The 23,731-nt window shown below is 31.2% G+C and overlaps 2 protein-coding genes across 3 annotated transcripts; one reads left to right on the top strand and one right to left on the bottom strand.

The window, feature by feature from the left end:
- Positions 1–872: 872 nt before the first annotated feature.
- LOC131947963 (alpha-L-fucosidase) lies at positions 873–5,798 on the top strand. Its single transcript, XM_059309380.1, has 9 exons — positions 873–1,082; positions 1,604–1,841; positions 2,184–2,290; positions 2,447–2,577; positions 2,774–2,907; positions 3,177–3,274; positions 3,802–3,934; positions 4,779–4,949; positions 5,063–5,798. Exons 1-9 carry the CDS (start codon positions 983–985, stop codon positions 5,382–5,384), a joined length of 1,434 nt encoding a protein of 477 aa, XP_059165363.1. The 5' UTR covers positions 873–982; the 3' UTR covers positions 5,385–5,798.
- Positions 5,799–7,143: 1,345 nt separating this feature from the next.
- LOC131947964 (uncharacterized) lies at positions 7,144–16,093 on the bottom strand. Of its 2 annotated transcripts, none has more exons than XM_059309382.1 (20): positions 16,052–16,093; positions 14,807–14,944; positions 13,713–13,820; positions 13,534–13,597; positions 12,679–12,730; positions 12,259–12,366; positions 12,085–12,130; positions 11,634–11,728; positions 11,329–11,381; positions 10,887–10,947; positions 10,520–10,591; positions 10,369–10,425; positions 9,797–9,987; positions 9,359–9,404; positions 9,124–9,192; positions 8,953–9,012; positions 8,757–8,839; positions 7,917–7,983; positions 7,597–7,621; positions 7,144–7,391 (listed from the first exon to the last, which is right to left on the bottom strand). In XM_059309382.1, exons 2-20 carry the CDS (start codon positions 14,841–14,843, stop codon positions 7,357–7,359), a joined length of 1,329 nt encoding a protein of 442 aa, XP_059165365.1. In that variant the 5' UTR covers positions 14,844–14,944; positions 16,052–16,093; the 3' UTR covers positions 7,144–7,356. The 2 variants fall into 2 exon arrangements, with proteins under 2 accessions (XP_059165365.1, XP_059165364.1); XM_059309381.1 differs by having other exon boundaries at positions 15,988–16,085.
- Between the last annotated feature and the right edge of the window lie 7,638 nt (positions 16,094–23,731).

Genomic DNA, 23,731 nt, shown 5'->3' with positions numbered 1-23,731 from the left:
AGTCAACTTGGTTAATGTTTTTTTTTTTATTTTGCTCGGACTAAACTTAAAAAAAAAATTCAATTAGGATTCTAGATCTAGATCTAGATTGTCGGGTGTCCGATAAGACACTTCCCGGCGCCGCAGGCGCTTCAAATTTGGCAGGATCTTGCCTTGGGGCGACAGAACACGGGGGCCGGTTGGCCGAAAAGTCTACGATGAGGGGGTCAAAAGTGACCTCGACTGACCGGTACCTTATATGAGCTATAAATCGAAAAAAAATGTCCACGGAGGAACCTCTTCATAACTCTTGAGGTCGTAGACCGACCCTCGGGCGAATTAATTAAGCATTCAAATTCTCAATGTTTTCGAAAGCCTAAGCGAAGCTGGGCAGCATGCCTAGTGTTTAATATAGTAGGTCAATGGGGAGGTAAAAATCGTTTTAAAAGGCGCGACGTTAATGTATAATTCCTAACCGCGCTGAGCTAAGTAACGATTTTAAAAAAGAACATATTCTGCAAAACACATAAATCATTAAAATTTAATGCGCTAATATCGATCTAGGCTATATTCAATATTCATATTCTTTTCCCAGATGGAATGAGTGATGTCTTCACTTTTTCATTATTTTTCTTTTTAAAAAAGGAAAAATGCCTACAATCTAAATAGGTCAATTGAATATTTAATAGTTTAGATCTAGATATGCCTAGGCCTTGGATATGTGATAAAATTATGCGAATAAGCACTTAGTCTGACTAAGCAGGCTACATAAATTATCATTTATTATGTAGTCCTAATTTTTTATCCACCGGGTAGGCTATGTTTGCGTACAACAGAACTAGTCTATCAGGAAATAACTATTTTAATAACAATGTCACGTGATTTTCATCACATGACGACCAATTAGGCCTAGAGATGAACTTTATAGAACTAAGGACGCCTTGTTGATTCCTTTGTGGTCGTCTAAGTTTGAGTGTCGTCAGGCTTCACTCAAACTTACAAAATGGTTTTACTGCAACTTGTTACGTTGTCCCTACTAATTTCCTTGGCTGCATGCAGATACGAACCAAACTGGAATTCATTAGACTCGAGGCCACTACCAGGTAGATCTAGTTTAAGTTTTAAATTAAGTTTTAATAATTAAAAATTAATTATAATATTTATTAATTAGGCCTATTATTATATAATTAATAATAATTTTTTTTAAATAGGCCTATAAATTTTATATAATAAATTATAATAGTTTATGTCTTTTTATGATAATGAATGATTATATTTAAATATATTATAATTATATAATATTTATTAGGCCTATATTTAGTAATTATTAAAATTATATTATTTAATTTATTATATAGGCCCCTAATTAGGGATATATATATTATATAGGCCCTACTATATAGTATATATATATAATATATATATATAATATATAGTAGTATAGATAAGTATAGGCCCTGCTGTATTATATATAGGCCTATAATATGCAATATACTATTACTAACTAATATAGGCCTAAGTATAGTATTTATTTAAGAATTAAGTATTAACTAAGTCTTACTAAGTAGGCCTTTAGGCCTACTCAATGCTTATTATTCTCTGATTATACTTACATTACTTACAGAATGGTATGATGAAGGAAAAGTAGGCATCTTCATTCATTGGGGAGTATTCTCTGTGCCAGCTTTTGGAAGTGAATGGTTTTGGTGGAGTTGGCAGGGGGAGAAAATCCCTGCATACACCATGTACATGCAACAGAACTTTCGACCTGATTTCACATATGCAGATTTTGCCCCTATGTTTCAAGCAGAGTTTTACAACCCATCACAGTGGGCAGATATTTTCCAGGCCTCCGGAGCTAAGTGAGCAATATAAGCATGTTTACATATTTATACATTTTCTTAAATTCATAAATTTCTTAAACTTCATATTTAGGATTTGTATAAGATAGCAGTAAGACAATATAGGATCACTGCAGGCTTTTATTTTGCTGCTATTATTAGTGAGTTCAGATCGAGGAATAGGGTGGTGATACTAGTAAAAACACAGATTTCATACAACGATGCATTTTTACAATTAGCAGTTTAACTTAAGCACCCAATCCCCACACCACCTCATTTCATTACAAATTAAAATGTATTTTATAGGTAACAGTAAATATTTATGTGTAGATTTCTTTAAAAAAAAACTGTTTACTAATCTAGCTACATAGTGTTGGTTTCAAAGCATCATGAAGGCTTTACCAATTGGCCGTCTAAGTATTCTTGGAACTGGAATGCAGGTGATGTTGGACCCCAGCGAGATCTTGTTGGTAAGTTCAAGGACTTGAAGTGTTTTTTTAATATATTTCAATAATATGCTGGAAATTTTAATTGTTTTTATTGATTTGATTAACTCATGTTTAGATTAACAGGAAAAAGATATTTAAAAAAAATGTTTATAGCATATTATTTATTTGGTATTGCAGGAGATCTGGCTGATGCTATTCGTAACAAAACAAACCTGAAATTTGGTCTGTACCATTCCATGTTTGAATGGTTTCATCCTCTGTATCTTCAAGATGAAGCCAATGGTTACAGAACCCAAGAATTTGTAAAAGTTAGTGTTTTTTTAAAAATTAAATACTTGGAAAATGAAGTTTTTTTAGAAGTAAATATCAGCAAGACTAACAGATGTAATTGATGAGGCATGTTTGTAAAAAATAACGTGTATATTTTAAGAATTAGGAAACACAAGTTGGAAATAAACATAAAAATGTCTAAAACAAAATCTTAATGACTTTCTTGTTTGTCAGACAAAAACAATGCCAGAACTGTATGAGCTGGTGAACTGGTATAAACCAGATCTTGTGTGGTCGGATGGAGAATGGATGGCAGCTGATGATTACTGGAACTCTACACAATTCATTGCCTGGCTATATAACGACAGGTAGGCATCACATACAATACACTATAGAAATGGCCAGTGAAAAAAAAAGCCCTGTCATAAAGTCCACAACGAAAAAAAATTTCAATAAGGCTATTGACAATAAGGCTTTCATTAATATGGTTGACAACAAAACAGCTGTAGTATATTGGCCAAATAACATTTTCTAGTAATAATAATTTTTAATTGATAGTTTATATTTTTTTTAAATGATGAAAATGTTTTTTTTTTAAAACATATTTAAACCGTAACATGGTTTTTATTTTCTTTAGCCCTGTGAAAGATACTGTTGTTGTGAATGACAGATGGGGTAACAACACAAGATGTGCCCATGGAGGTTTTTGGGATTGTTCAGACCATTATACTCCAGGTAATGATTGCTTCGGCAACCATTTAGTAATACTCACAACAGAGTACAAAACTTTTTGCAGTAAATTAATAGTTTTCAAACCTGGAAGTATAGACTACTGCTAAGGGATGCAGGAATGCAGAGCAGTTTTAATATATAAGTAAAAATATACAGATATGAATAATGAAATTCAATTTTTTTTTTAAAAACATGATACTTCATTAATAATTCATTAATAGTTTTTTTTTGCAATTGGTAATTCCTATTCAGAAGTTTTTTATTTGCTGCTTTTGGTACTAGGTACCTGTAAATTTAAACCCGACAGGATTATGGTTAGAGCTGCAACTAGAAGCATTTAGTGTAAAAATTATTATGGGATAATTGGGGAGCAAGGAGGCACAAACATCTTGTGTCTCAAGGCAGGGGCAGGGACTAAAAGCTTGATAGCTGTTACACCAACACAAAAGACACTTTTTGCATGAAATGCTAAGTAATGAAGTAAAAATATATACACACACATTCTTAATGTAATTTTTTTTTCACATCAGGAAAACTGATACCTCACAAATGGGAGAACTGCATGACTATTGATAAATATTCCTGGGGGTACAGGAAGAATACCAGGCTTTCTGATGTTTACACAATTGAAGAGTTATTGGAACAGTTGATCACTACAGTTAGGTAAGTGAGATGGTTTTTTTTCAAGTAATTCAGTTATGCTGGGTCTTTTTCAAGTAATTTAGTTACGCTTGTGCTATTTTTTTTCCACTTTCAGTAGTTTAGTAATGCTTCTCCTATCTGGGTTTATTATCCAGTAATTCAGTTATGTTTGTCCTATCTGGGTTTTTTTTTTACAGTAATTCAGTTATGCTTGTGCTATTTGGTTTTTTTTCCACTTCCAGTAATTCAGTTATGCTTGTCTTATCAGGGTTTTTTCAGTAATTCAGTTACGTTTGTTCTGTCTTTATCCAAGACTAACATTTGCTCATCAGTTTATTTTAGAAATATAATGGCTTAAACTAAGTGGTGCTTAAAGACATATGATATTCAAGTAACTACATTGTTCAGGCTGGATAATTGTTAAGATAATATTTTTTGTTTTAAATGTGACAGCAGAATCAATTGTTATGTAATTGACAACAGGTGAAGAAGCAATAATTACAGCTTTTGAGAGTAATTATTGTTGTGGTGAATGCACTGGCCAAGAGTTAATTTGTAAGCAAGAACATTCAACAGGGGAAATAATATAGATACATATACACACACAAGAATGCAAGTTCAAATCTATACAAAATGCACTTGAAAATTAAAAACTGTGTGTTACTAAAATTAAAAGAAACAAATATATCTCACTGTGCATTCTGAAGGAAAGGGGAGTTAAACACTAAGCACGTTTGTGTTGGTATACAACACCTGTACTGCATGACAAGTTCTGACTTAAATTAAGTCTAACAACTTGAAAACCATTTGATCTTTAAGCTTTCAAATAATAAATTTTAATCTCTATTCCATTTCTGTTTTTTAGTCTTGGTGGAAATATTCTCATCAATGTTGGCCCAACATCTTATGGAGAAATATCACCAATTTACGAGGAAAGATTGCGTCAGATTGGCTCATGGCTTAAAGTGAATGGAGAGGCTATTTATAAAACTAACATCTGGACCTATCAAAATGATTCCATTGCCAAAAATGTCTGGTAGGTTATGAGACTTAGTCCCATTTACAATTCTTTTGCTTTATTCTGTGTTTGATATTAATTTTTATTTGTTTCAAAATTTCTGATTGGAATTTTCAATGATTCTTTTGCAGGTATACTTCACGCGTGGAAGGTTCAGAGAGAATAGTATATGCCATCCTCTTAAACTGGCCAGAAAATTCCACCCTAACTTTAGGGTATCCAATAGCTTCAGCCAACACAATAGTTTCACTAGTCGGGTTCCAGGGTAAGCTGAGCTTCAAGCCAAACAGTGGAGGTGGTATAACAATCAGCATACCCAACATTCCTGCCAACATGATGCCATGTGACTGGGCGTGGGCTATCAGAATGGATGGACTAGCTAATCAGAAAGTTAAACTTAATTGGGATTCCTTTAGTAAAAATGCCCAATCAATTCGCATGAAAAAGTTTTGAAATTTTATTTTTTGTTTACATTTTTCTTGCATAGAAGTGGGTATAGTTAAGAAAAGTTTTGACCATATAAATAATGTCCTTACCTTTTAATTGTACACACCAATACTTCATGAAAAGCTGGTTTGAGTAATGTAATGTAATTTAAGCTGGTAAATCTTTTCTGAACATTTTAACCATATTTTAATATTTCTATGTTGTATTTTAACATACTAATAAATCCTTTAGACATAATTTGTTTTTCAACTGACTGTTTATTTTAGTTGGAAAATTGTGTTTATATTGACTGCAAACATTCCACTTAATTTTAATTTTACTATCTCCCTTTTCACCCCACCCTTACCTTTTGATTGACTTTTTAAATATATTTAGTATATTTTTAGAACATTTTAAAATTGAATAAAAACTACAACAAAATTATGTGTATTTAGAATTTTTTAATTATTAGCCAGGCTATTGCAAAATAGGGTTTAAAAAATTATTTGAAAGATCCTAGAAGCAGCATATAGAGCATAAACAAGTAGAATCAACAAATGACTAGATAACTATCTCCACAGCCAAGATCTAATGCTCCATGAAGTTTAGGAACAAATAGTTTGTAAAATCACAGAAACTCTGAACAAGAGCTAAAAAATGTTAAGCTCTTTGTTAGACTAAAAAATAATATACTCTGAGTTATTTCAAAACAATTGTCATTAAATAAAAAATGTACATTTATAAATAATTTCTATTATAAGGTCAAAATATTGACAGCTAGAAATGAAACACTGTTTGGAATTCGTAGTAACAATTGTTATAGAAAAGCATTAAAAAAATTGCTTTTATCACTTTAAGTACCAGAATATCTAATACACTGATAGACATTTTAGTACAAGAATACCTAATACAGTGAAAGGAAAACAGAATCTGTTCTTTAGTTCTGTGATGATGGTGAATTACAGGTGTAATTAAACCAAGTTAATTTTTAACAATACGAGAAACTACACTGCTGAACAATGATACAAAACAAACTTTAAATTAAAGCTTTGCAGTCACATTACAACTATTCTGTTTTTAAAAAATTAGAAACAGGAAATTATATTTCTTTAAAATGATAATTCTACTTTCAATAATAATTGTATCACGTGTAAATTAAGGGTGTAAAAATAATTTTAAAAATTCATTTTTTAAAATTAGAACAGTAATAGTAAAGCATTTTCAATATATTTCAATGTCCGTAAAACTATCTTTTTCTACCTAATATAATTTGTATGTTAAATAAACATTATACACATATTATTTTTGTGAGTTTTAAAATTAACCCTTAGCATAACTATTCAGCCTAATCATATTAAAAATAAAATTACAAATACAATTATATAAAATAAATATTGCAATTTAATAAAAACAATCAGATCACCTTGTTCAAATAAATGAGAATTTTTCAGATATGATTGAAATGGTTAGGGGCCGTCCATAAATTATGTCAAGTACCTGGGGTGGAGCAGGAGGGGGGGGGGTGGTAAAAAAGTATTTAAAAACTTAATATGAGTAACACAATATACCAATATGCGTCATACTGCATGTTTACCTGAGATGCCTTCTATGGTCTCTGAACATTCAAACTTCAGATTTCTCAAAGTTCAATTGAGTTAATGTAAATGGAAGTACAATTTATAAAAATGAACCAATAAAATGAATAAGAAACATGATTTACAAAACAGTAATTATTTCTTTGGGAGGATATGGAATGGTATTTTGAACATTGGGATTGGGGGGGGGGGGATCACTTGTAGCTATTACCATTGTAGGGTAAAGAAAAAATGTGCTAAAATTGCATGATGCTTTATGGATGGCTCCTTATTGTGCTTAAGGTAGTAAATAGCCTGAAGCTGTGCAGATCTGTATAAAATAATACCCACCATATTCATTAATTAATTGTAAACTTATGATACATATTGCACTTGTTTAAGATAAGCAGTGAAAAGTAAAGAAATTATAGAAACCAGTGAGTTCTTTCAAAGCCTTGAGCTGGGAAGAAATAAATTTTTTTTAATTCAGATGACATGAAGAGTGAAGACATTTTAGCTAATGAATACATTTAGAATGTACCATTTAAACGGAAAGTAATAATAACTTGAAGTTACATTATAAATGTAAATACATTTTTAGGCAAGTGTTTAATTTAATAAAATATAAAAATAAAATAATGGGTTGTAAAAGTTGAAATACTCACCTATGCTACATAAGATGGTTTTTGCCTGAAATTTAAGAAAGAATACATTATATATATATATATATATATATATATATATATATATATATATATATATATATATATATATATATATATATATATATATATATATATATATATATATATATATATATATATATATATATATATATATATATATATATATATATATATATATATATATATATATATATATATATATATATATATTACTGAAACAGGTTTCTGATTGAAATATTTCTAGGGTGTATATAGTATTAAAGAAACTATATTTAGGGTTAGTAAATCTGTGTACTTACCTCAAACTGGTCATCACTTTCAAACACGTAACATTTGAAATCTTTCGCCATATTGCAAGTGGTTTCACTAAAATTTAAATCATTTTCAAGTTCTATTTAATATGACTCAGGCTAATGTTATTCTTATTTTATCTTATATTATGAAAGTCTGTGAACACATTTGTTTGGCTGATGAGTTTAGAAGGTAAGAAGTGTTTCATTACAAATTAAAGTATTTATTTTAGTAACCGAATTGGATAGGAAATCATAGTATGGATGAAAAAAAAATTGAAAATTATAATGCAGACTTTCTTCTTCTTCTTCTTCGTTCTTAATTTTTAGTGTTGAAGGGGATCGAGATTTATCTGCCAGTGGGTTTGAACTCGAGACTGTTCGAATGTATCAACCATGAGCTTTTTGCTGACTCGACCACGCCTCCAACACAATTAAGCGTTACGTGTCAACTGGTTATGCGCCATTGAGGCCATTGACTCCGATTTCAGCCTGCTTTTCTTTTTGGATTTGCTTCCATAGCCTTTGTCCAACCAAGAACAAACTACAAGGCAGCAGTTGTTTGATTTTGGAGTTGTCTCTCCTAGAAGAGTGGCTGTCCCCAGCTAACGAGCCTCATCTGCCCGAGGGTTCGAACTCGAGACTTTTCGGTTTAGCAACCATGAGCTTTACCGACTCGACCACGCCGACCAAATGCAGACAAACTAGACAATAATTACAAAATTTTTTACATTTTACTGGTTGAAAGGTTTGAATCTTCTAGTTGTAGAATAAGCTATGCAATAAATACTAAATAAATTGTAAGATTTGTTTCGATTTAAAATAAGAGATTAATGCTTTAAAACCTACCCTGCTATGTATCCAAAGTATAAAAGCATATCAGTTCTTCTACCACATGCAGACACCTCAGTGTAGGAGTGATTCAGGATAAGCTGAAAGGTTTAAATTAGGAGTACAGAATTGGTTATTATCTCATGACATGTCATTTTTGAACTAGTTAGTGGGAGTTTTCTGTAAATTTGTGCACATTTTCTTAAATATTTACCTCATTGTCAGATAACCTTCTGACCTCCACACCAGTTTCAGTCGTTTGAATTTTAACAACCTGATTCAATGTAGAAAACAATTTAAGTTGTAGCAGGAAAAATATACCATTAAAACTATTGTAGGCCTACAGTGTTACAAGAAAAACCATGTTTTAAATAAAACAGCTTACTTCTTTTCTCTGGCCACTGGATTGTAGAACATTTTCTACAGCTTCGTGAATGCGATCTACTCTTCCATCCTTAAAACATAGGGTAATTTTGTTATATACAACAATTACATCAGAAAATAAATAAGACTGATGAATGGAAATAACAGAGGAGAAAACATTACTTTTAAATTGAAATGTGTGAGCTGTACTTAAAAAGTTTTTAAAATTATTACCAACTAAGAATAAAAAAACTTACCTCGCCTAGTGGACAGACACCTCTAAAAACAACTGTGTACTCTGATCTTTAATTTTAAAAATATGTAATTAAAATTTAAAATTAGTACAATTAAAACTGATTCTCTTAATGTTTTTATAAAATTTATTGTTATCTTTAATTTTTAAAAATATGTAATTAAAATTTAAAATTAGTACAATTAAAACTGATTCTCTTAATGTTTTTATAAAATTTATTGTTATCTTTAATTTTTAAAAATATGTAATTAAAATTTAAAATTAGTACAATTAAAACTGATTCTCTTAATGTTTTTATAAAATTTATTGTTAATGTTTTGTATGTTTTTTTGTTTGAAAGAATTATAATTCATTTGTTCTGTGAAACAATTTAAAAAAAAATGTATAAATAAATTTAAAGGACAAAACTATTTTTTATTTAAAAAACTATGTTTGGACTTACTTCCCATCTGGTCCGTGGACTGGAATTTCATCTTCCTCTTCTTCAGGCAACAAGGCATGCGCAGGTTTTTTATAACTAGCAGCCATGTTGACAGTTTTATCACGTGTCAATCCCACCTGAGCTAAGTCTATGTCAATCTGCCTTAAGAGGGCAGAGATGGGTCGGTAGATCTCACCGTGGGGTAGACGAGCCTACACAGAGATAAAACATAATTTTGGAAACCTTTAAGTGATAAAATTGTGTTCATTTAATAATTATGTGCAGCTCCATGTGTCCTTGGCACAGAACGGAATAGATAAAATAATATGTACTTAGTTTGCTATAAACACCATCTAGTTTTAATAGTCCAATATCTCAGGAAAAAAAAAACCGACTTAAGTGTAGTGAAAATTAAATTAAATTAAAGGGAAACAATTTATATCCCATGAATGCAAATTTTATATTGTTTTTCACTTTAAAAAAAATAATGTAACTATAAATGAAACACTGTCAAGGGATTAAATTTGCCCTTGCAAAATTAGCATTACAAAAATAAAATGTTTTTCATCTATCATATTAGAGTGAAACATCACCTTAATAAAACTGACATAGACTGGCATGCCTTTGTACATTTGAAACAAATCTCTGACCTAGGAAAAAAAAATTGAGTAAAAGTTAGTCACATTTTACTAACTGCTTATAATATAATATTATGCTCCTATATTTAATTCCATTGGCTCATACCTTTCCTCGTCTGGCTCCTCTTAAACTTTCTGTGTAGAGTTCATCCATAACATCTCCAATACAAACTTTACCCTGTCATAAAGAAAATTATAAAGCTTTTGTAAGTCCATCTTAAAATTTGGAACCAATTTTACTATCTCATTCATTCACCATCAACCATCTATATTTTATAGCCAGACAGCGCAAAATATTTTATAAGGCTTGATTTTAGTAATGCAATTATCTTTTATAATTAAGGTTTGAGCTTCTGCTGCTTGTTTTAGCTAATTTTAATTAAACAATAATTGTTTTTTTTTAAATTGCTGTAACTTAATTAAAAAAAAATTGGTATTAAATAAAACAATTAAAGAGAATCGAATGGACTCACATCCTCAGCAGCAACACTTTCTGGGTCTATATCTGTCACCACAAGGTGAGTGTTTATGTAGCTGTGAAACAATGGTTGATAGTTTATGACTTCCAGTCTAACAAAAACGCCATGAAAAAAAGTATCTCTACGGCAAACATTACTTTGTATAAACTGTAGCAGCATTAGCACAGTATTTTCATTGGTTATGAAAATGAGCTAAAACTGTAACCCTTTTTATACAATTTTGAATACATGTATCAATTTTTATATCATCCAGTATCTAATTAAACTTTTCTTTTGAGAAATAATTGAATACAATAGAGCAATATTATATAAAAGGAAGCTTCCTAATGCATTTAGTTTTAACAAGTGGAATCACATATGGTGTAGTACACTTTCATATAATCAACACAAAACAAAACCAGCTCAAAAATTTAAAAGGGAAAATAGAGAAACTTACTGTAAATGAACACCAAGGACATCACATGGGACAAATTCAAAATCACGATACTCCTAATTGAAAAAAAAAACACAATTTAGATTACAGTGATAGTTTTTTTTAAATGTTTAAATTAAATATCCGATGTAAATTTAACTTAAAAATAACAATACACTTTTATTTAAATGTATTGCTTAAAAATATTTTACAGTAAAATTTTAAAAATTAAGCTAGAAAGTAAAAACAAGCAGTTAAAATTATTAAATGTTTTTATAAGCTTTTAAAAAGTGGTCACTTAATTAAAAAATTTATTTTTTTTAACTTACAGACATTTCCCATGTATCATCTAGGAATGCAGAGTTTTTCAGGTACAGACTGAAAGGAATGTTCTGTGTCTCAGCCAGCAGAGAAAGGAAAATTTCTGCAAAATAAACATATCTTTTGAATTTACTGCATCTGTGAAAATGCTGTAAGATTATTGCACTAAAATTTGAGGCTGAAACCAAATAATCCCTATTTGGTCAAAAATTTGAATGAATATGCTATTTTGTTTTGCTAAAACAGACCAAAAAATGTACTTTGAAAAATTGGTAGGTAGCCCCCCCCCCCCCTACAATCAATAATTTTATTTCAAGTTGAAGAAATCAACTTAACATTACAAATTCTATGCACATGGTATTTCAGAGCCAATACAAGTTTTAATACCATCATGCCATTTGTGTATTTGAAGTCTATGATTTTTATCGTATTTTGATTTCAAACATACAACATATTTACCAGAAAGAATATCATTGTTGATTATTGAAGATCTATCATACCAAATCTGAAAGCATATTTTGAAATCAAATCAACTATTTAAATATATTGGATTAAATTTTTTAAATTAGATACAGTTAGACAGTATTAAAAGGATTTCATTTTAAAACATGTAATTCTTGTTGCTGATGTTACCTCAAGAAATGATTTATCCTCCCTGAGTTTGGTTAAAAGTGTGACAAGATACTTCTTCATGAGACAAGCCCTGATGAACAGACGCCCTTTACCTTGCTCTGTTGTTGTCTTTAAAAAAAGGTAATTTATAGAATTGTTTATTAAGAAATAAATTTATAATTATCATTAAAAATGTAGCTACATAAGTTATAATAACTAATCCTTTAGCTTCAAAATAAGGATTTAATTACTAAATCAAAAATTAACATGTACCAGCAGTGTCCTCAAAAGGAACACAAATTAATTAATTCCATTTTGTCTTCCAAGTTGTTTTGTTTAACATTATTGTTATATTTAATGTAAATATATATATAAAATGTCTAAAATAAATAAATTATAGTGGTGCAACATCTGTTAACAAAAGAAAAATCATGTAATTACCTTTTGGTTGTCTTTAACAGTCTTGATCAAATGATACAATCCTGGACCAGCTCTAGAAATAAATGTGTATTCATGTTCAATGCAATATTCATCCAACGCCAAAGAGTTTTTAATGGTACCTTATTTTTTCATATTCAAATTTGAACTGATAGTAAAATGTTATCATCATTCATGCTGACTACTAATAGGGATATTGGCCACAACCACATTTCACAAGCAGAATAAGTTAAATCTAGCCTATATTATTTTACATTAGAGATTTCTATCTGATGTACACATCATCTGAATAACTCCCCATAAAATTTTGGTCTGTAGGGTATCATGTTCATGAAGACTTTTTAACATTGTATCTAACACTTTCTTTTCCTGGTAACCTCTGAGTGAGTTAATAAAATATGTGACTAGTTAGTGTTTTTCTATCAAAGAAGCATTACAGTAAAGAAAACAGAATACAGAGTTGAATATGGAAGTGTTGTCAGGCTAAAGATTTCTCAGCTTGTTTTAAAGTTCACTTGATTTTGCTTATGCATCTTCTGATATTGTTTTCTGCTGCAATATATTTAGTTGCTACTACTCTTTATATGTGCATCAATCTATCTTTAACGTATTTGAATTAAAGGCTCTTCTTTATTATTAAAAGTAAGTACATATAATCCCATCCAACTGTTTTCTTAAGGTATTTTATGATGCCTTTAGAATTCTAACATTGGGGCTTGAGTTTGCTCTTCACCTGATTTAATTTAATTCCATCAAAAAGATGGTTGGTGAAAGAATACCTTGCTAGGTTATAATGTTCACACAAAAAATGTGTTGATTAATCTTTTAATATATTATATTATGAACAAATTCACATACCTCTCTCCATACTTGTAAACCAATGTCCAGAAATCAGATTTTGTAAACCAGTGTCCATGGTTAGCTGTTTTAAAAAAACGTGTAAAAATTCCCATGATTAAGAATATTGGGTTTTAAATCTCTACAGCATCTTTATTCCCAACTTCCCTTGTCTATTTTGAAAAAAAAGAGTTACTCACTGTTTAGTCCTAGACGAAAAATATCTTCAAGTGCTTTGCAAAATGGAAAAAGCTTTAAATTTGTGTCATAAATTTTACCTCCTTCATTATGAAGTTCCAATAATGTTGCTGTAAATTAAAAAATCTAATTAGAATTAATGGAATCATATTGTTTTGCAACATTTTACATCAACATAAGTAAACAAGTAATAAATTAATTTTCAAAGGTCTCAAAGGTTTATGAAACCATTACTGGCAGTAAAATGGGCTGTAGCTTGTTTAAAAAAGTTTTTAAAAGACTATTAAAAGTTTTATAAAATGAAATGGAAATATATATATATATATATATATATATATATATATATATATATATATATATATATATATATATATATATGTAACGAGTCTATTTGCTTGTAGTGCCAAATGTTAACGAGTGTATTTACTCATTCTACACAACATCGGCCACAATATAGATACTCGAAGATGCAGGTTTACCATTGATCCTTTTATTACATGAATCAAAAGAAATGCTTCACAATAATAGAATGAATCAACTGACCCCCAACCGTCCTCACTAGTCTTCACATAACCGAATGCACATGTCTATCGTCCCCATTAACACAATACGTCTACAACGTTCAGTAACCAACTTGATACTGCCACACTTCTCCTCCTACTCTCAGCTCTCGCCTTCCTATATATCCCTTCGTATTCGTAATCGTATTCGTACTCATATTCATACTCGTATTCGTACTCGTATTCTAATCGTTGCATCAGAATATTAATTGCGCAGCTTCTGTCATACAATCCGATTAATAAACCATCTGCACTGTTACGTCAGCCTGTGAACTGCGCAGCGGCTTTGTCGTATCGCTTACCAAACTACGCCTTGGCTTTGTCATCGTTATCAGCCCAACATCTGCACTATTGCATCAGACTGTAATACGTTGTTAACCATAGTATGGTAACTACCCTAGTTACATATATATATATATATATATATATATATATATATATCTGCTAATTTAAAGAGTGCTTTGATCTTCACTAACAGATAACAATTAGGCAAACTAACTGCAGTTTCAAAAATGTACAATTATTAAATTACTTGCCTTTTAATATTTTAAGCAATGGATGTGAAACTGACATTGTGGAATTAAGTGGTTCAGTTTTTGTTCCAGAAAACAGTGACAAATAGCTTCTGCACACAACTAAATCTGATGCAATGGTTTCAACATTCTCAAGTAGCTCTGGTGGAAAAAAAAAAGTTTTCATCAAGTAATAGAACTCTTAAATTTGTATAAAGAGTAGGTAGATAGCCTTTAGTAATACCTAAATCATAAACAAAAAAACCTGCCCAGACCCATAGGGTTGAAGTATTGTTATTGGTGTCCCCTGTTTACAAATGTATGGGCATTTGGGAATTTAACTTACTTTCCTAGTAATTCTAAAACAGCTAAATTATGTTTCTTAAACCTATTAGTATTACTATATTAACTATATTCAAAAGCAATACTAACACCAACTTTACTCATAATAATCTATTAACTAAATAAACAATGGACTTCTACTAGTCAAATGGTTCATGCGTAAATGATGTCACATTCCTATGGGAGAGGGGTGGTGGTGGAAGTGAAGGGAGGTTAATGTGACTTATGAATATTTAAAAATTATAGCCTGGGTGAAAATTTTTATGTAAATCATCGGCACATGGGAATTTGTATCCTGTGAAAGCTTCACAGATAGCGAAATTTACCCACATCAAGCATAATAATCAGTTGGGGGTAAAATGCGAGAATAAAATCATTAAAATGTCAAGTGACAGGCCATTTCTGCACCCTTGTCGCATTTTACCGCCTGATCATTTTGCATCATGCATTTTACCAAGACCCTGCCCTAAATAATGAAATATTTAAATAAACTATTACTTATGAATTAACTTATTAATTAATTACATAAAATTATCTTAATCTTATAATTTTATTAGTTATATGCAATAGAATAATAAAATAATAAAAATACATGTAGGCCAAATAAATAGACCTAAACTTAACATTTAGCCTAGGACTAGAAGTCTAGATTCTAGAATAGTCTGTTTTTATTTTAGTTTGTTTAGACTTTAGACTTTTTTAGTTTTATAAATATAGAGTTTAGAACTTTAGATTTAAATTTTTATTTTAGAGCCTGAGTCTAAATTTTAGAAGACTAACTCAGTGTAACAGTGTAAATTATAATCATTAATGTTGTATAAATCATTCTGTAGATTATTGTGTAAAAATAATCATGGTTTTACTCGCTCTAACTAGATCTAGAATCTAGATCTAGATCTAATTTAAGTAACCAGTGGCTAATCCTACTTGCTGGATGAGACAGCTGGACAGCTTGTTTATGAAATAAAAATAAATAATAAAATCAAGGGAAGTCACTCTAATTGTTTTTAAAACTTATCTAAAAATGCATGCTTAATATCTTAAATTAATTCCCCTTTTTATGGACCTAAACTAGTGACGGTTGTTTTATCTGTTTTGTTCAGGAAATTACTTACAAGAATACACTACCTCATAACCGCCTTATCGAGTCCTCATCTTCAAACGGCCCACAGTATTTCTTTTAGAATTTTTTTCTCTGGGTGAGGGGGGGGGGGCACTTGAAACGAAACTATCGATTGGGGTGGGGCGGACAAAAATTTTTGGAGGGGCGGACACTGGTAAAAATGTATATTTTTAATGTAAATTATACTTCTTTGGGGAGGGGGGGGGGGTAGACGAGCTTCGAGGGTAGGGGTGGGGGAGGGGTTTGGGGTTTGCCCCCTCCAGATAAGATGCCTGAAGAAAAGTCTGCAAACTCGCCTCCTCTTTCTCATAGAACATCCCATCACTCCCACACTGTGAGAGATAAATTAGCCTAATTTCTGTGTGCTCTAATGGTTTTGGTAAGATTGCCCATGTATGACGTGACGTCAGTGATGCCCCGTTTTTTTTTTTAAAAAAAGATGCTTATCTCGATCTCAATCGTCAGATAAAAACAGACCACATCCCTAAATGACACCACCCCTCAAAAATGCTTTTTTCCCCAAACGATTTAGCATAGTGAGCCTCATTATTCCCTGGGTTGGCCGAAATATTAATCATTGTCGATTACACTTTACAAAAAATAAGCTTCTAATATAACTTTTTAATTGCAAAATTGGGTCGACACTATATATATATATATATATATATATATATATATATATATATATATATATATATATATATATATATATATATATATATATATATATATATATATATATATATATATATATATATATATATATATGTATATATATATATATATATATATATATATATATATATATATATATATATATATATATATATATATATATATATATATATATATATATATATATAACCCCCTTCCCCCCCCTTTTTTTTTCATCTGAAATCGTCGCAAAATACCCCCCCCCCCCACACACACACACGACCATATCAAACCAGATATCTATTTAGTATAGTTAAACTTACAACATTCAATCAAATCTTTAAAAAGAAACGAAATTATATACTGACACACTACACTTTATTTGAAATTCAAAAAGATTTCATTTAGGTTTTGAAAAAGCTACAGTATTGCGACCAGAAGCTCCAAATGGGATATGAAAAAATAAATTATATTCGCTACATTACCAAATTATGCGTATTCGTAGTTAAGAAATATACGTGGCTTCACAGTCTGGTGAGTTATTTTCATTTCTCTGCATCGTTTTTTATCAGCAAAATAAATACCGTTTAGGACGAAGCCCTAATACTAATAGCGAGTAACTAAGTGAAAAGAGACCATCGCTATAGTGGCGTAACAAAGTTTTCCTGGGGTGGGGTAGGGCGAAGACTAATGAAAGTATATATTTTCTATACAAATTCGATTTCGTTGGGGTGGGGGGAAATGGGGAATACCGCACACTGCCTAAAAGAAACAGTGTTGGAAATTAAAGACTTAACTAAAGCAGGCTTTTGCGGAAAAAGAAGCTGCAGATATCAAAATCAGGAGGAATAAATGTGTTCTTAGTTTGACGTCATAATTCTGCATTTTAAAAGAGAAACGTTCTAAACTAAATAATTGCCTTTATTCCGAATTTTTAAAAGGCTGTAACTTCTAGTCTTAAAGAAATACAATAACAACATACTTTAAGATCATATTACTTCAGAGTTTCTTCCAGGCATCTTTTGGGGGTGGGGGCGAAGAAAGTCTACCGTCCCACCCCCACCCCCACCCCCCAAACGAAATGGAATTTATATAGAAAATATATACTTTTAACAGTGTCCGCCCCCCGCCCCCCCGGAAATTTTAGTCCGCCCCCCCCCCCCCAAATAAATAAATTTCAAACTAACTTAAAAATTAAAAATAAAATATCGACAGTGAAACCAAAAACTAATAAAGGCACTGCAGTGCAAGTGCAATATATCAAACTGTAATTGAAGGGAGGCCACTGGGTCTTAATAAACCAATTAGAATTGTGGGTTATCGTTCTTAAGACAAATTTGTAAAGTCGAGTGTATAGTGTACACATGTATAATATGTTTGTTAAAGTATATCTTATTATTTATTATTTCTTGTCTGATCTCTCTAACTATTAATTATTGTATAAAAGTAGTCAAACAAATAGAATATTCAAATCCCCCCCCCCCCCAAAAAAAAAATGTCATTTGTTTGAAATTATGTTGTTAAATAAAATTATAAAAAGATGTTATGAAGTATCGCCACATCATCATAAAGCAGAGGTCGGCAACCTGCGGCTCGCGAGCCGCATGCGGCTCTCTTGATATCAAGATGCGGCTCTCCAGCTCCTTAAACAAATACTAATAATCTTAATAAAAAAATAAAAAAATTGGAATAAAAAAAATGTTAGTGGCTCTTTAAATCCAGGGAAATTTTGAAAATTTTAACTTTTGGCTCTTCCGCTTCAAAAGGTTGCCGACCCCTGGAATATCACAATCGGCAACCTTTTAAGACGGAAGAGCGAATGCATTTTAAGGATTTAAAAAAAATGTAATTAGACGCTTTGTATTAGATCTATGTATAAGTAAGACATCTTAATAGAATGAAAGTAGGCTTCAAATAAGAAAGAAGTATTACTATTGTAAATCTGTATCAGTCCTCACAAGCCGATGATGAAAACTGTAATACTAAAGCGAACATGCAAGGCAGAATGAGGCTGTAAATTACATGTCTGAGAAGGAAAAAAGGAGAGAGAAAAAAAAAGGAAGAGCCAAAGTTACAATTTACAAAATTTTCTTGTTTTTAAAGAGCCAATAACATTTTTATTTCAATATTTGATGTTTGATTGGGGTTAGGTAAATAAATTTTATTTGTTATTTAAATGAAATAGCTTTAAATATGAAATAATATTAATTAATATAAAAACATAGACATGTTTCGCCAGAATAATACAATCAGTAATCAAATAATATTTTTATAGGACTATCCCAATTGACTTGAGAAGCTGTTGATTTTTTTCTTTTTTACGGACAACATCGGCTAAGAAGGTGTCTCCCATTAGCCAGGCAAATTCAATTGACAGCAACTTATAATATTTATCTACACGCATAAATTAGTCAATCAATCATTTGTCCATGATAGGCCATGTCTGTCTGTAACGCGCCGAATAATTTCAGTCACATTATTATCTATCAAAATGATGCCGATGTCAATAATGTCATCTACCGTTAATGTTTTTTCAGTGTTACCAATAATTGCATTTTTGTCAACAACCATGAAACTTCCATTTCTGCTTTTATTCATCTTACCAACCCCATCGATAGCTGGCGACAACAACACATCTAAGAGAGAAAACATCAAAATCAAACAACTGCACGAATAGTCTCCCATATACATAAAATATTTGATTAAAGGAATCTACTTACATTAAAATAACTTTACTAAAATAATGTTTACAACAAATTAATGTATCAATGTACCTAAAATTAATTTTTTCTTATGTTTATTAAATAAAATATTGTATAAAAAATACCACTGACAAAAAGTGTGTAAACACATTGTAATATTAAATAAAACAATTTAAAATGGCTAGACATATGAGCAGTTTAACCTTTGTCATACTTTCATATTCCGATTTTTTAAAAGAATCAAACGATGAGATTTTAAGGGTATGCCAACATCATGTGTTATTTTTTTATATCTTAAAAATATAAGTTATGTTATAAAAAATAAATAAAAAAAAATAAAATAAAATAAAGTTATTTTTTTATAACACGCGTTTCTTTATAAAAGCTGCCTATGACATAAAGTCACGTTTTCACCACTTGCCGGCCTACTGTTTCCTTTCTATAATAACGGATGTCCATTAGTGTTGGATGGTTTCTGTAGCTGGCCATCGTGAAGTCTTGCTTTTTTTTGGTGCCTATTTAATAAACTGATTTCAATGATTAATTTCCAGTTAGCTTTTGTTTTGAAGATTTTGTAGACGGTTGCAGACCTACTTAAAACTTTTTTGTTCATTTCCGCCTTCGTTTTTATGCTCGATTCAATGTCTATAAGTAGCTCTACATATACCTACATATACATATTCAGATAAGGCTGCGTTCTAGAATAGTCATGCACGTTTTCTTATGAATTGAGTTTTATTTATTTAGATTCGATACATTTCATTTTAAACTTCTGTTTTTGCTGACGACTGTCTTTTAAAAAACGGTTGCATTCTATCATCTTCGTGTAGTTTGAAATTATGTTTTTTTTTTAAAAATAGAATTGATAATTTACTTTTAAACTCCTTTTTAACTTAAAAACTTCTGTTTTTATGGCGTTTGTCATTAAAAAAATTAAACTAGTGCTTTGAGTATAGGTGTATGTATGTGTATTCCTGGAAACACGATCAATTGTGTGTTATGATAATTTTCGTATAGCATACGGGCATGATGTATTCAATAACAATAATTTTGTTTCCCAGGTCTTGAAGGTGTATGTTAAAAAAACATATCTATCTATCGTAGCACATAATGAAACACCTGTTACGTGTTAATCATCTGTTCTGTGCCGCCATACGCCCTGTGGTTACACTGTCGACACGGATACGTTTGCTCATTAAGCCATTAACAGCACGAAGAGCATTCAGTTTAAAAACACTGTTGTCAACCATTGTTACACTTCTCTTGTAACAAAAAAAATCTTATTATTTATTAAACTAATTGTATGATTGTTATTAAATGTTTATATATATATATATATATATATATATATATATATATATATATATATATATATATATATATATATATATATATATATGCCTGTTCTTAGCTATTAAATTAAGTGAGAGGGTAACCGAGCTTTTCGTATTATACAGTTCATCTCACTTCTCATCAGCATTCTTTTCCCTTCCGTGCCTAAGACACATGGGGCCGCCACGGAAAGCTCTTTCAACTTTTGCTGATCTCTGGTATAAAAATCAGATAATAAAAAATGTAAAACACGGCACGGAATGTGTTACGAATGTGGAAGATGGTTGTGGTGACACATATGATCCATTTAAAACACAATGTAAAATGTATGTGTTTGTGGCAGCTTGTTATGGTGACACATCTGATCTATTTAAAACACCGAACAAAATGTGTATAAACGTGGCCGCTTGTTATGGTGACACATCTGATCTATTTAAAACACCGAACAAAATGTGTATAAACGTGGCAGATTGTTGTGGTGACACATCTGATCTATTTAAAACACGGAACAAAATGTGTGTATACGTGGACGATTGTTATGGTGACACACCTGATCCATTTAAAACACGGAACAAAACACGGAACAAAATGTGTACAAACGTGGCAGATTGTTATGGTGACACATCTGATCTATTTAAAACAAAAGGTAAAATGTATGTGTTTGTGGCAGATTGTTGTGATGGCACATACGACCTGCTTTGAAAACAAAGCAAACTGTGCTTAAAGCAACAAATTATGATGCAGAGAAAAGAGATTTCATACTGTACTGAATAGTAAAATGTTAACAAAAAGGGAGGTAATTTTACAGCTGAGCCGTGTTTCGCCCCGCAGCATATCCGTATTTATGCCCTTGACGGTCGTGTGTTCACTTAGGCCCAAGTGTTCGTACCAGTTGGTAGTACAAGCCTGTCCGCTTTGTTGAATTTCGCATTGTCCATTGGCTGTACAATTCACTCGCCATCACGCCATCTGGTCCTACATGCATCATTTGCCCCTTCCTATTGATGCCATCAAATTAACTCCCTTGTAACAAAATTTTATAATCATATCATGCTTTTTAAGTTAGTAACGGGGGGAAAGAGGGTAAAACACGTGAAATGTAGTAGGCCCAATTTAAAAGTTGATTAAATACGTGTATATCCTAATGAACATAAAACGAGGAGGTACACGGATCTACCATACCATACTGTAAATACGTTGTTAAATATCCGGCTCTGTGTCTCCGTCAACAGGTGTGCCGTAATGTCAAGTAGTTGCATTAATTTCACGTGGCTTTTGAAGATTTAAATCCTGTAATAAAGGCCTAGCAATGGATAATTAATCCTTTATTTTTAAATCGAATCGGATTAAAGCCGTTATACTCGCCCACATCCCCCCCCCCTCCGCCCTCGTGTGTATGGTGGTGAGTTGAGTCAGGCTGATAACACAGGTTCATTGAGGCGAACTTAATTACATGAGTCAAGTTAGTTATACGTGGCTTACGAACACTGGTTCGACGTGGCAGAAGGAGTGTAAAGGACGTTTTTTGAGCTGCAGGAAATTCCTTAATCGAGGGGCTTTAGAATTATTTTTTTACAAAAATATGTTAGGTGTTGATAAGCAGGTGTTACTAAAGCCCGATTTGTGCGAGAGATATCACTTTTCAACGTGTGGTAATGAGGTTTGTAGTAAGGGTAATTTACATGAGGGGCGACGACTGGGGTCGTGTCAGAATTAAATTGTCATTGTGTCCGAACAACAGGAACACTAAGAAGAAAAGAAAATCGTAGCACACACACACATACACACACGCATACACACACGCGCGCGTGCACGCATTTACGCACGCACACATACTAGAGACTGTGTATACTGGCAACAGTCTCAGCCCCAGTAAAAACAGGGTAGAAATAATTAGTAGTTTCAATATCAATTTCAGGACAAGCTAAATAATTGAACAAATGGACAACATCTAACTTTTAGTTCGTTAGAAGTTTTTGTTTTTGGGGGAAAAAAATATAAAAAATTTCACATTTTATGAAGTCAGTGATAACCATAAGTCAGAAAGAAAAATAATTCACAAACTTTAAAAACCAATCATCAGTCATAAAAAAAGCGGAAGTCACAAAATTTAAAGTCACTAAAAACCATAAGTCACAAAGAACCAAAGTCTCAAAAGCTGTAAGTCACAAATAACAAAAACAATACAAAAAAAAAACACATTACAAATAGCAAAAAAAAAAAATCACAAATAACCAAAAATCACAAATAACCAAAAGTCACGATAAACCATAAGTCACAAATGCCACATAAGCATACATTAGCAACAATTTATCCAATGCCGCTTTTGATTATTATGCTTCATTAACTGCCTGGTAAAATTGTTACATAATTAGAACAAATTACCCTACGTACTGGCCGTGCTCGTTTTCTCACTCATGTTCACGATTGGCCAGGGGACATAATTATTTCAACGCGGTCTCGTAAAATTATATAGCCTGCAGTTATATAAGAGACGGAAAATATGTTTTTATTCTATGATAAGTATTTATCAAATTGAAAAAAAAAATATTGCTTAAATAATATAGAACATGAGAAGGGTATCAAATGGTGAAAAAAACAACTAAATTTGTAATAGCTAAGAGGCCTAAATTCTACAATTTTAACTTTTGTAGGTGTAACGACTATTAAATTATAATTATAGATTGAATTCGGAAAAAAAATGAGAAAAAAAATTTGAAAAATTATGTTTCATCTAAAATCTCAGCGTATTTGCTGTGTTGGATGTTTCTAACTGTATCATTGCATTTGATAGTA

The sequence above is a fragment of the Physella acuta genome, unplaced genomic scaffold (assembly GCF_028476545.2).
Source record: "Physella acuta isolate Inbredline_101_S28 unplaced genomic scaffold, ASM2847654v3 ptg000617l, whole genome shotgun sequence".
NCBI classification, from domain to species: Eukaryota; Metazoa; Mollusca; class Gastropoda; family Physidae; genus Physella; species Physella acuta.
Note: the sequence above shows the minus strand (reverse complement) of the source record. Positions and strands in the feature narration are given on the sequence as shown.